A 12,884-nucleotide genomic window follows, 5' to 3' on the forward strand; every position below is an offset into this window, starting at 1 on the left:
CAAAACAAGATCACATGACAGATTATGCTTTCTTAGAATTTTCATAAATGAGAAGGACATATAATAGAACATATCAGAAATGTTGCACTTGTTAGGTCAGCCTGGGACACATCCTAATCTCTTTCTTTAACCTGTGAACCTAACCTGATTTCCCCACCCACAATCTGACTGGCTTCCTGAATGCTGGACGACAACTACGCACTGAAAAAAAAGACTTATACCTACAAGAGCTGGGGACCACAAAGGACTGCATCATTTAAAACAACGAGCACCAATTTATCAAAGCCAAAAAATTGATATATGGACCATATACTGTGTGTTTAAGAGTACAAGACCTTAGTGAACAGACAGAATTTTGAAACTGATGATGCACAAAACAATCTGAGGAAGTGGCCAATAGGTGAAGTGAGTGGATGATGAGATCCGGAGCACTCGAATTTGAGGAAGATACAAAACGTTTAAAAGACAAATCTGAAACTGGTAAGTGCTGAGGAAGCCATACACTTTGAAAATTCCACACAAAACATAAGAGTTCACAAAACTGGGTCACAGAGAAGAAGTCTAGATGGGTACGAACAAAGAACCGAGAGCTGAGCAGTCAGAACCACAGATTGAGGAGGACATGGAACTGTCTTCTGAACAAAACAGCCCGGTTGATCAAGACCCACAGCAACCAGAGGATGGCAAGCTACTCAACACGTACAAGTGGCACACGGGAGCCAAGACTGAGGCGCCGGCACAGGGGGCTATCGAGAGGCTGGAGAAAGGGGCTTCAAACAAATGGAATAAAATGCAGAGTTGGCGCAAAGCTCTGAGTGAAGATGCGGGGGAAAAGTGCTCGACTGCAGCTCGAGGGGCCGAAAGCCCCTCCAAACCAGACAAGCCGGCAACTTCAAGGAAAAACCCTTTCCGCAGAGCTCTTTCAGAGCCACCAGGGTCCCTTCTATCTTCGGTCCTGTCCTCCTCTTCAACATCTGGGTCCTCCAGCGCACAGGCATCAGGGACTACTGTCCAGGACACGACACAGAGGGGTAAAATAAGAAAGTACCTGCAAACGGTCTCACAGAAGTTTAAGAGACCGCGTACACAGAGTACTCATATTGCAGAGCATGGTAAGAGCTTTACATTCAATGCTAAATGTCCTAAAAACCTAAGCTTAAATAAAGTTGAATCCGTTAAATGATATGAAGGTTTTTGTAGAGTTCTTAGAAAGACAACTTCTGTTGGACAGTGTAAACTCATTTTCTAACCCTGTAAAGGATTGTACATGCAGATGCCACTAAATGGCGCTAAAGAATGAGGGTGCAACAACAGGATGTGCAAGATGGAGATGGAACAATAGACTACAAATTAACTAACACAGAAGCGCTTAACAAGAAACTGTTTTTCTCCTTTGTACCCAAAGGATAATGAACTAAACATGTAATTGGACGTTAATGGGATTACTTATGATGGCTATCATTATTTTAACTAATTAAGCCCTGGTGATGTTGGAACTGGATTACAATTTCATAGCATGTTTTGTCTTTGACGCTTTTAGGCAATTTAAATTGAAATGTTTCATGTTTACATTTTATGAAAAGACAAAGAAAAGGGTGATCCTGAGAATGTGGTCCAAGAGCCTGTTCGGCTCTCCTGGGCCCCCCCACAAGACGTTCCAGTTTGGGACATAAGCAACTGTTTTCTTCAAGATGGACAAATCCTTATCCCACGCGAGGAGGAGGTAATGGACAACAGACACATTCAATGGTGCCAACAGATGAGACAATATTTAGCAGATTAAGATATTGGATGTACTGTATATGCCCTTAAACTGACTTTGATGTGCCAGTCCGGTTAGTTTGGAAACGTTATTCGACTTAAGGTGAACTTGGTGCCAATATATCACTATCTTTTGAATTTATTTCAGCCTTTGATGAGGGTACGGAACCGGGCCAGCAGTTGTCTCTCCAGCGTCAGTCTCCAGAACATCAGTGGAAGTCACACTGGTCAGTATCACAGAGTTACACTTAAATCAAATGTAAATAAAAAAATGTATGAATGCCTCACTTTTCTGATCAAATTTTAATTTTAACCAACTGGTCTCAAGGTCATTTTAGAGGTTCCCCTCAAGTTCACACAGGTGTCCTAAAATATCCTACACCTTGTCGTCTTAATTTATAACAATTTATATTTTTAAATGTATCTATTGATATGATTTCAATTACTGTATCTTTCATATAACATATATTACCTTTCATATAACAAACTTCACTTTGTGAAATGTTTTGCTAAAAAAATAAACTTAAGAAAAAGTGTGCATTGTCATATTTAAGGACTTGGCTTAAGGGTTCAAATACCACTATTTAAGCAACAACAACAACAAAAAGTGCACAAAAGTTGTATTACTGTATCTTGTGAAGATCATTGTTGGGATTGCAGTACACTTAATTGAAGTAACAGTCTAAAGTTCTCCGTGTCCATGACCATTTAAAAGCTGGAGATGACTTCAAAAGATGAGGTATCATCTGTCCCTATCTAGCCAATGGCTGCCTGTCAGTGACTAAAGTAAAGCAAGATAACATATTCACAGAGGAAATGGTTGACGTGGTTATGTTTGCGTGTGCTTGTAAAATTGCTTCCTTTGAGTTTCTGAAGATAGTATCACAACTGGGTGTTCCATACCAGAGGATGACTGAGACTGATGGGGTGTGCTATCTAGCACTCAACATAAGCATGCAGGACCCTCATTTTAATTGTAAAAAAAAACAAAACATAAAAGGGCATTTATGAGTATTGCGTTCTGAAAGGAAAACTGATTCTAAGCTACTCCAAAGCATGGGTTTCAGGCGTTGGATTGTATGTGGAGGGGCACTAGGTAAGAAAAAAAAATTTAACTTTGCCTTCTTAAATGAATAAATCTAATTATTTTGCTGGAGAGTATAATGCATGTGAAATACAATCAGCATTAAAACAAATTTAAGGAGAAGGCAGAATACAATTGAGTTTAAATTGGTCTTCGTTTTCATTTAATTCAGTTGTTAAGCAAAGCACAAGGATATATTATGTGTACTGCTTTCAAATAGAATAGTTTATTAAATGTAATGTCTTAAGCTGTTACTCATGAAGAGAGTAGACAAGATTACCTATTAAGCAGGGCCTGAACTTTAGTGCAGAACTTGATTTTTTTTAACATATAAATCTAGATCTGTATTTAGTAGGAAGAAGAAAAGCCTCCAGTGGAGAATTTTTTTGAGCTAATAAGGTCATTTAGAGGACCATATAATACATCTACCTTCTAAATTTTGACACTGTGTATATTGTGATGGAACATTTAGAAGCATAAGCCAAATCTGGTTCTGTTAAACTTTTATATTCCATGGCTTCAGAGACGTCATACTACCTAAAGACTCCTAAAAGCCTGTTGAAGGCATCCTTCCACCGAATTTAATACCGACTGTATGTGGGAAATACGCTGAGAGGTTTTATGATTAAGTTTTATGATTAAGATTAGCCATCAATTTAACGAAACTTAAAGCTTAATTTCTTTTGGGAGTGGTTGCTAATTCAGTTCAATTTGTTGTAATTTTTTTTTTTTAAGTTACTTAGTGTTGCTTTGAAAATTCATGTCAGTGTGCAAACTGTCAGACTTCTTTTAAATAGCAGACACAAACCGTTAATAGGCTCATTCATTTACACAGCTGCTGCTTTTGTAATTGTGATTTATTTAAGCACCTCTAAGGCCGACTCCCATAATCGTGTATGTCCAAAAATTGGGACCACATCCTGTGCATTATACTGCTCGTCTGGTCCCCAGCTTTCATAAAGGCACATGGATGATCAAGTAATAGCAAATTTTTGACATAAAAAATTAAATAAGCCCTAGATTTCCGTTCTGTTCCGTATTAACAGAATTCAACTAACAAAGTTACATTTTCTGTTAAACTGGAAATTATTGATCTGATGCACATAAGAAGGAAGGAAATGATATGCTTCCTGTCATGGTTTCAGAATCTGCGATTGCACTGAGATATCTGTCTTTCTGCATTTTATCCCACTAGACTGAAATAAACAGAAAGACATACGGTACATGCACACGCAAATGTTCATTTCAATAATTGTATTATGAAACGTTTCAAAAGAAAAGGGACAGACCTTCATCTTCAATGCTCATATTACAAACAAAAGATGAATACAGTGGCATTAAAGTGATGATCTAATATAGAACGTGTTCTCTTTCTCTCTTTAGAGCTAAATCCAGATCCTGTGGTTCCCCAAAGTGGTACCAAAATAAAAGGGCAAGATGGAGGCGTCAAAGTGAGTATGCATTAGTATGTCTAAGAAATGTGTGCCATCTGAATATGCATGCATAAATATATATTGATTTTTTCCATGCCGCTCTTTTTCTTTCATTCTCATGCTAGAACTTAATCAAGCGCCGCTTACAGGGTGATGATAAACGGAAAAGCAGCACACAGATCAATACTGCAGGACTAAGTGGTGCTGGAAGGTGGAGGATAATTTAAATAATACAGAAAAACAATGATTTTACCAAAATTCACTCTGTAGTAATGTCTAATATCAGTGGGAACAAACATATTATCTGATGGTTTGATATGCTATGCCATTTACCAGTCTTTCACACTTTCTATCAAGGTACGGTTCCAAAGAATCTTTATCCATTCCAGTCAATGCTGCAAAAAGCCTGGATCTGAGTGCAGACCAGACCACCGTCATCAGGCCAGTCCACAGCTCTATTCTAGGGGAAAAGTATTGTTTTCAGGTAGGCCTTGCTGTTGCATATTGATGTGTAAACCATGTTTACATTTTCCGATCATTATGTCTATACACAATCCAAACAAATTACTTATTTTCTGGGTATTTCCTTGTCCAACTCACAAAAGGTCATAAACTCAGAGAATAACCACTGCTTTGGGTGCAGTTCAGCTGCAGAAAGAGACCGCTGGATTGAAGACTTGCGTCGTACTGCACATCCAAATAAGGTACCACATATTATAACTTATTACTGTTATTCTAACAGTATTTGTTTTACCGTCTTAAACTGTTTTGTTCTTTCAGGACAACTGTGAGCGTACTGAGAACTCCCTGAGCCTTTGGGTTAATGAAGCAAAAGACCTTCCCCCAAAGAAGCGATATTATTGTGAGGTCCACCTTGATGGTACACTGTTTGCTCGTACCAGTAGCCGGGCCGTGGGGAAGTCCGTTCAACGCTCCAGTCAAGCAGTTGACGGAGGATCTGGTGCAGCTGGCACAGGCCATGGTGGTAGTGCTGCAGGAGGTTGCCAGATATTCTGGGGCGAATTTTTTGAACTTGACAACTTGCCCCCTGTCACCCAGATCACCCTGCACCTCTTTAGAGAAGAAGACTCCAAGAAGAAGCGCCATTCCAAGGATGACTCTATGCTGCATCCTCTAGGAAGTGTGGCTCTTGCTCTAGCAGACATAAAAGGACGGGCCTTTCAAGAGAAGTGGTATCCCATCGTTCCCTACAAGCCCCCAGGAACAAGTACAGCAAAGGACCAAATTGGACTTCAGGCTTCACTTCGAGTCAAGGCCAAATTTAAGAACCTGAAAATTCTGCCTATTGAGAGGTACAAGGAATTTGCAGAGTATGTCACAGTGGATTATGTGGGTATGTGCAGCAGCCTGGAACCTCTTCTTAATGTCCGGGAGAAAGAAGAACTGGCAGGAGCACTTGTTCATGTGCTCCAGAGCATTGGGAAAGCTAAGGTGAGTTGCAACATCAGTAATTGTAGGACAAGACAGATAAGCTTTTCAAATTTCTGAATGGTTTTTGTTTGTGTAGGAGTTCTTGATTGATCTTGGTAGTGCAGAAGTTCAGCGCTTGGGAGAAAATGAGGCTTTGATTTTCAGGGAGAATACACTGGCCACAAAGGCTATTGATGAATATATGAAATTGGTGGGCCAGAAGTATCTCATAGACACACTTGGTAAGGAATATTCTACTGCATTCCTTCTTATAAAACTCCATGTGTAATTTTATTTCCCTCTAATCTCCTATGTAACAATCTTCACCCACAGGCGACTTTATATCCAGACTGTATAGTGGAGGGGAGAGCTGCGAGGTAGACCCGCAAAAATGCTCTTCCTCTGATCTACCAATCAACCAGAGACATCTACAGAAGACATGTGGGGATGTTGTAAAGAGAATCACTGACATGCACGAGTAAGATAAACCTAAACGAACACACTCTAAAAAATATATTTGAAAGCGTATTTATTAGCGTAAGTATTTTCTGTAGAGAACATATAAGATGACCGAACTGCTGTAATAAACTGCATAACAGTAAATAGATTTACCTTGTCCACTTAATCTAAATAGGTGTCAGAAATCTTCCAATGGATGATTATTTTTAAATGATCGATTCTTTCCTTTCTATAAACAGCTCATTCCCTGCAGAGCTGAATGATATTTTTTCCAGTTGGGTATCAGATTGTGAGGATCGAGGTCTAACGGACATCGGACACCGTCTCATATCAGCATCTCTGTTCCTTCGATTCTTATGCCCAGCAATCCTCAGTCCATCACTCTTCGGCCTCACCCAACCCTATCCAGAGACAAACACCCTTCGCACTCTCACTTTGACAGCCAAGGTCATTCAAAACCTTGCAAACTTCACCTTGTGAGTCCCATCTCTAAAGCCAAATTTGTGGCATATTGCAAATGTATTCCAATCTTCCAGTTAACTTATCAGGTCTTGGATTATATATCCAAAAGGAAATAAAGAATTTGAAAGATTTGTTTCATATATGATCAGCAAGAACCATTTTATCTCAATATCCACCAGGTTTGGCGAAAAGGAAGAGTACATGTTTTTTATGAATGAGTTTCTAGAACAACACTGGGAGCCTATGCGAGGATTCTTACAGAAAGTATCTGATCCAGACAGTGAAATCGCCATGGCTCGATTTGATGGCTATGTAGACCTGCCCCTTCGTCTAGCTGTCCTTCACAACCTCCTGGTGGATATTATCTCTGTAATGAAACAGGTAACAAAACATCAGGTCTGATCTAAGCCTTTGCTGTAATCTTTGTTTAAAAGACTATGGGATTACTGACTTAAAGTTTTACATCTCATTAAACAATGTGCTCATGCTCAAAAATGTATATATATATATATATTTGTAGGACCAAATAGACAACCTACAACCCTTGCCTTCAATCCTGAACCAGATCACAGAATTCCTTGATCATGATGCTCAACGGATCCCTGTTAGCAGGTACGATTATTTTACAATGGGTGTGTCAATCAGCTCCCCAGTATCAGGGCACTGATCAGGGAGTAGGGCACTGATCAGGGAGTTGGCCATTTGAAGGGCTGTCGCAAAATCCTTCCAGTGCACTGAAACGTTCACACTGCACCACAAATCACTATGTTCCCTAGTGGTGTCAACAATAATCGATTCGGCGATGCATCGCAATGCGGGGCATGCACGATTCAGCATCGATGCGGCAAAGTGCCATAATCGATTATGTCACTGTTTTAGGGGTGTAACGGTACGCGTATTCGTATTAAACCGTTCAGTACAAGGCACGCATTTTCAAACCGAACGGTTATTTCAAATGTAAGCGCGTCGCGAGCGCGCTCATAATGTAGACGCTGGCGCGACCACAACATCAAATGGCAAACGCAATGTAAGCGGAACGAAACTGAGCTACTCGTGACGGACTGTTTATCAGTTTGGACCAACGCAGCGCGAGCCGATCTTATACTACACAGCGCTAAGAGATCCAGTAAAGAAAGCATTTGAACTCGCCACTAAAGTAATAACATCGCTGCGAGATCCAGTGAGAAACATTCACATTTCTCCGTTATTAACGGATCAAACAGCGCTGACGTGGAAACCAGGAAGAAACATTGTGACATGAATGAACTAGTGTCCACAGATCAGCAACATTCACCATGGATTTACTGTAGTAGTAACACTTACTGCAACTTTGGAAGTTTGGCAGGAATAGTGGGCTATAATGCCTTCAAGTAACGTTATGTCGGATTTATTTCGACATTATGAATAACATTGCCGCCCTCAAATGTTAATCTGAACTAAAATAAACATTTGTTTATAAGCACAAAATATTACATTTAATTTTTTCCAAGGAGCTGTTTTGTTTTATATGCTCCTAAGAAGAGTCAATTATAGCTCCATCATTGCTCAAAGAAAAAAAATGTCATACGTTATGATGTTAGTTCTAATAAAAAAAGAATTAAAAAAAAAATCAAGGAAACTTCTCTGGCATTTCTTTCTTTTTGCTGTATCGAAAACATACCGAACCGTGACACAAGTGTATCGTATTGAACCGAACCATGAATTTTGTGAACCGTTACACCCCTACACTGTTTATTTTCTGGCCTTGAGTTGGACAATAAAGTTGAAATTTAATTTCAAATGGTTCTCAAGCAGAGAGAAGAGAAACATTTCTCATTCAAAGCACTGAAAGCACTGAAAGCACTGAAAGCAGTAATTTATGCTTTCTTTTTCAGGTTTGAAAATGCCATATCCAATACCCTGTACCATTCAATTTTATTTTATTTAATGACATTTATGTCAAAGATACAGGAGAGTGATAATACACATAGCAGCCAATAAAATCTGTTGTTCAATATCTGACTGCTTGTATTGCCTCATCATGACTGATGAAAATTTTGCCTTGTTGTGTGCAGTAGAATTTTGATGCATCGCAATGCATCGTAGAATCGAATTGAATCGAATCGTTACCTGGTGAATCGTAATCGAATCGAATCGTGAGGGCAGTGCCAATGCACACCCCTAATGTTCCCTTAACAAAAATTCTGAAGCGCAAAACATAAATCACGCAAGACAAATCACCAACCATAAAGACACGCCATAGAGGTTTTGAAAAAACAAACCGTCATTTAATTATATTTCAGTGAAATCGGTATTCTACCCGCTCTGAGCGGGATTCGAACCAGGGTCTCTGGCATGGGAGGCGGACGCGCTAACAAGGTAAAGACAGCAGTAGTGAACATAATCTAGCTAACATTTGCGGCTGAAATGTTGGAAGTATATGTAACAATCAAACTATTTATCATAATGTACTTCAAATAATTTTTTTTTTTAAAATCAGTAAAATATCAGCTCTGATGTTGCTCATAAATACCAGTAGTGATGTTGTACAAGGACGTTATAGATGTCACTAGTGTCCCAATGTGTAGTGAGCCAGGGGCCTTACTGTCCTTACCAGTGTCCGAATTTGTGTACTTGATTCACAACCTAGGGAGCTGATTGAGACATCACTCTCAGAAAAAAAGGTACAAAAGCTGTCACTGGGACAGTACCCTTCAAAAAGGTTCTAAAATGTACCATTTAGGTACTAATATGTACACTTTTGGAACTAATATGTACACTTTTGGTACCAATATGTACCTTTGAGGAACTAATATGCACTCTTTAGGTACAAAAGTTGTACCTTTTGAAAAGGTACCGCCACAATGACAGCTTTTGTACCTTTTTTTCTGAGAGTGTACCCAAAATAAACAAAATTCGCCTAGGGCAGGGGTGTCCAACTCTGTTCCAGCTGAGTTTAATTACCCTGAACCAGCTAATCAAGGTCTTCAGATTCATCACAAACTTCCAGGCAAGTGTGTTAGAGCTGGTTGGAGCTAAATTCTGTAGGACATTGGCCCTCCAAGAGCAGGATTGGACACCCGCAAGGCTTAATAGAAGCTGTATCAAGCTTTAAAATCAATGTTTGTTCAAAATACTTTCACTTACAGCAGTCATGGAACACCAAAGCCTATATACTTACCTCCAAGGGATCTCCCCAAGTACAGTCCATTGCAAAACTCCATGCAGCAGCTTCCTGTAGACTCAAAATCCAACCAAGGCAAAGAACGTCAGCGGAAGCAGGTGCAGCGGGCATTCAGTGTCCCCAACAGACCATCCCGGCAGCAGCGGCAACCAGTTAAGCGGCAAGCAAGCAATGAAGAGCTACCTACGCAGTGCCCGGACCAAGCTCCCAGTTTGGAAATTACATTACCCAGCAATGTAAGTAAGATTTGTTCAAATTTACCAGACATTTTGCCAATGATTTGCTTTCGAATATATATATATATATATATATATATATATATATATATATATATATATATATATATATATATTTGATGTATTTTCTGTTTGTGTTTAGTCCATGAAACCCAATAACGGACCAGCAAGAGTATTCTGGGAAATCAAAGATGGCAATGAGCCCCATCAAATAACAGGGCAACAGCAAGAGGACACAAGCACATTAGATAGGGTGGGTCTACTCTGAATACTCTAGAAGCAACAGGTTTGGACCATCAAGTGTATTTGAATGCATGAACAAAAATGTTTTACCTCTACTCTGATGTTTATCAGAAATAATTTAGAGGAAATTGTGTAATAAAAAGCCACAGAATGTTGACAAAGTTGTGGTGTGCCATAGCATGCGCAAGAGTTGGCTGAGCTGCGTTTAGGAGTGGAGCAGGTGACAGAGCGCGAGCTGGAGATGGCCAAGCGATTAGAAGACTTCATAGTTCTGAGCCAAGACCAGAATACACAGCTACAGGCAGAGGTTCAGGACCTTCGTAATCTGTTAGCCATCCGTGAGGAACAGCTGGCCAGTGCAACTTTCAGGTAATTTTGGCTTAAAAGAAGTAAAAATTGGTTCATTTTTAAATGCAAATAGGACAACTGAGATCATGTTGATTATCAACTGATTATAATGTTTGTGTAGACTGGGCGTCATAGAAGAGGAAAGGGAGGAAGACGAAAGAAAGCTGAATGTCGCTGTGGCTGCAGTTGAACGCATGAATGTTTTGGTAAGTAATGTGGTTTTCTCCTCTTTCTAGTTTTACAAATGCACATCATTATTTCAGGCTTGTACTTACGTTATGGCTAAGTTAACACTTGCATTTGTGTGTCTGATAACAGGAGGAGCAGTTTGCTGGATTGTTGAAAGATGTGCACCAACTCTATGCAGTTAACGCTGATGGCATAAGAAAGACGTACATCAATGCCTGATGTAACACAGAAAGTACTGGTGTGGTGTGTTAAATGATGCCCCTTTGCATAGCTAGTAGCTTTTGTCAGATTTCTTTTATTCATTGGTAACAATGCGCTTACATAGCTACCTACCTGTAACAAATAAACCAAATCTTATTATCATTGCAATAATGGATTATAGTAAGAACAAAAACAATTAGCAAATTAAAAATGGGACACCTATTTTTTACACTGCATTTATTCTTGTGTCCTGATCTTCTAGTTTAACATTAAGTATAGATCTGCATAAGACTTTTCTTACACTCTAAAAAATTCTGGGTTGTGTGGACAAACCCAAACGTTGAGATAAAAATGTAATTTAAAAATTTAACCCAACGGCTGGGTTTGTCTGTATTTGACCCAAAGTTTTTAGAGTGTACCAACTGTTTTGTAGACTTTTCACAAATAAAATGTGTATTAACCAAACCAAGCTGAATCATCGCTGTTATTCTTTTGACTGTAACTGTTGTAAAAAGTAACTGTAATTAGGCCAACTCAAAGCACTGGATACCCTAAATTTTTTAAGTGACGCCTTTCTTGTTAAAGCAATATATGATAAACTTACAGGAGTTTGTAGCATAATGTCAATAATCAATGAAACATCCCTTCATTAAGCAATACTTTTCACTACTCATTAACGCCTGCTAACACTGTGGTACGCAGGGAAGGAGAGAAGAGGGCTTTTTTTTTTTTAAATGGATGCAAATGGAAGAGAGGCTTTTGTGAGGAAATATCGGCTAATATTCAGCATGTTTGCTCTTAAACATTCATTTTGGATTTATCTATTTTTAGAGGTTACAATGAAAAAAATGCTGTTTAATAAGAGAAGTCACGGACAATTGCGTGACTTCAGTTTACAGCACTTTAATTTCTATGGTATCCCCAAACAGTGATTGACTGTTGCACAACTCTGAACAAAATTCCGAGACATCAAGGCTGTAATGTGTTTGGTTATTAAGTAACCAAAGGCACAAGTAACTAAGGCAAGTTAGCCGTTATGCTTTTTCCAATGGTAGAGCCATCCTGGAGAATTCAACTTGTGCATCAGACGTTCAGCCTTACATCCGTAGGCGTGACATCTGAGGCTGAGATGCAAGTATTTTTAATTCTATTGTAGCATAAAAAAACAACATTATGGGGCAGTTCATCAGATTTTGATGCTGATTTGAAATATGTAATTTAATGATGAGTTTGGCAAGCAGTTTTTTTTTAAAGATCTCAGGATTCCCCCATTCAAGTAGATAGGACTTGGTATTGGATGCCCAAAATTCCCGAAGTACCCTCTCTCTAGCAGCAGCAACATGCTTCCTTTAATTTATGTTTTGAGCCTTTAGCAGAAGCAAGACACACTTTCTCTGCAGCAGCAGCAACATTAGCTCCAGCAGCAGCGTTGCAGATTTAGTCCACCAAGACCAAACCTATGTACATTCATTTTCATGAATAAAATGTCTTACAAATTATCCTGAGAGTTGTCATGACTGAACTTTGCTTCAAAGCAAGGGTTTTCAAAATGTTCCTGAGGTCTCTCCAACACTGTATGTTATTGACCTTATTTAATACATCTAAATTAACTCTTCACCTGATTTAGTAGACTACTCCATGATCTGAGCTGGGTGTGTCCAATAAGGGAGACTTTCAAAATGTGAAGTGCACATTGTGAAACAAAGCGTTCAAATTGAACAGCAGCGTACTTGTGGTATATGTGGTTCATACAACACGTCCCTACTCTGATTATCTTTGTTGTTATGTATAATTATAATAAAATGAAATATGATTTAAAACACAACCCTGCCATTTTATTAAAATTGTACTTTTAATGAACACTTATAGATATT

General features: G+C 39.0%; 1 protein-coding gene across 4 annotated transcripts; it reads left to right on the forward strand.

The window, feature by feature from the left end:
* Nucleotides 1–161: 161 nt before the first annotated feature.
* On the forward strand, nucleotides 162–12,179 carry rasal3 (RAS protein activator like 3). Of its 4 annotated transcripts, none has more exons than XM_079882682.1 (18): nucleotides 162–1,112; nucleotides 1,584–1,723; nucleotides 1,910–1,988; nucleotides 4,229–4,296; nucleotides 4,404–4,489; nucleotides 4,636–4,762; nucleotides 4,884–4,982; nucleotides 5,059–5,730; nucleotides 5,807–5,951; nucleotides 6,043–6,187; nucleotides 6,408–6,644; nucleotides 6,810–7,011; nucleotides 7,151–7,242; nucleotides 9,759–10,029; nucleotides 10,172–10,282; nucleotides 10,451–10,641; nucleotides 10,742–10,826; nucleotides 10,939–12,179. In XM_079882682.1, exons 1-18 carry the CDS (start codon nucleotides 566–568, stop codon nucleotides 11,026–11,028), a joined length of 3,387 nt encoding a protein of 1,128 aa, XP_079738808.1. In that variant the 5' UTR covers nucleotides 162–565; the 3' UTR covers nucleotides 11,029–12,179. The 4 variants fall into 4 exon arrangements, with proteins under 4 accessions (XP_079738808.1, XP_079738809.1, XP_079738810.1 ...); XM_079882683.1 differs by having other exon boundaries at nucleotides 9,762–10,029; XM_079882684.1 differs by having other exon boundaries at nucleotides 1,590–1,723.
* The last annotated feature ends 705 nt before the right edge of the window (nucleotides 12,180–12,884 follow it).

This window comes from Squalius cephalus (assembly GCF_949319135.1).
Source record: "Squalius cephalus genome assembly, chromosome: 10".
Classification (NCBI taxonomy): Eukaryota; Metazoa; Chordata; class Actinopteri; order Cypriniformes; family Leuciscidae; genus Squalius; species Squalius cephalus.

Excerpts from the sequence above, each read along its gene's own strand:
- rasal3 (XM_079882682.1), top strand. The coding sequence starts at position 566 with ATGGGTACGAACAAAGAACCGAGAGCTGAGCAGTCAGAACCACAGATT. Across the intron at positions 1,113-1,583 it reads TACTCATATTGCAGAGCATG|ACAAAGAAAAGGGTGATCCT; the intron begins GTAAGAGCTTTA and ends TTTTATGAAAAG. Across the intron at positions 10,283-10,450 it reads ACACAAGCACATTAGATAGG|CATGCGCAAGAGTTGGCTGA; the intron begins GTGGGTCTACTC and ends GGTGTGCCATAG.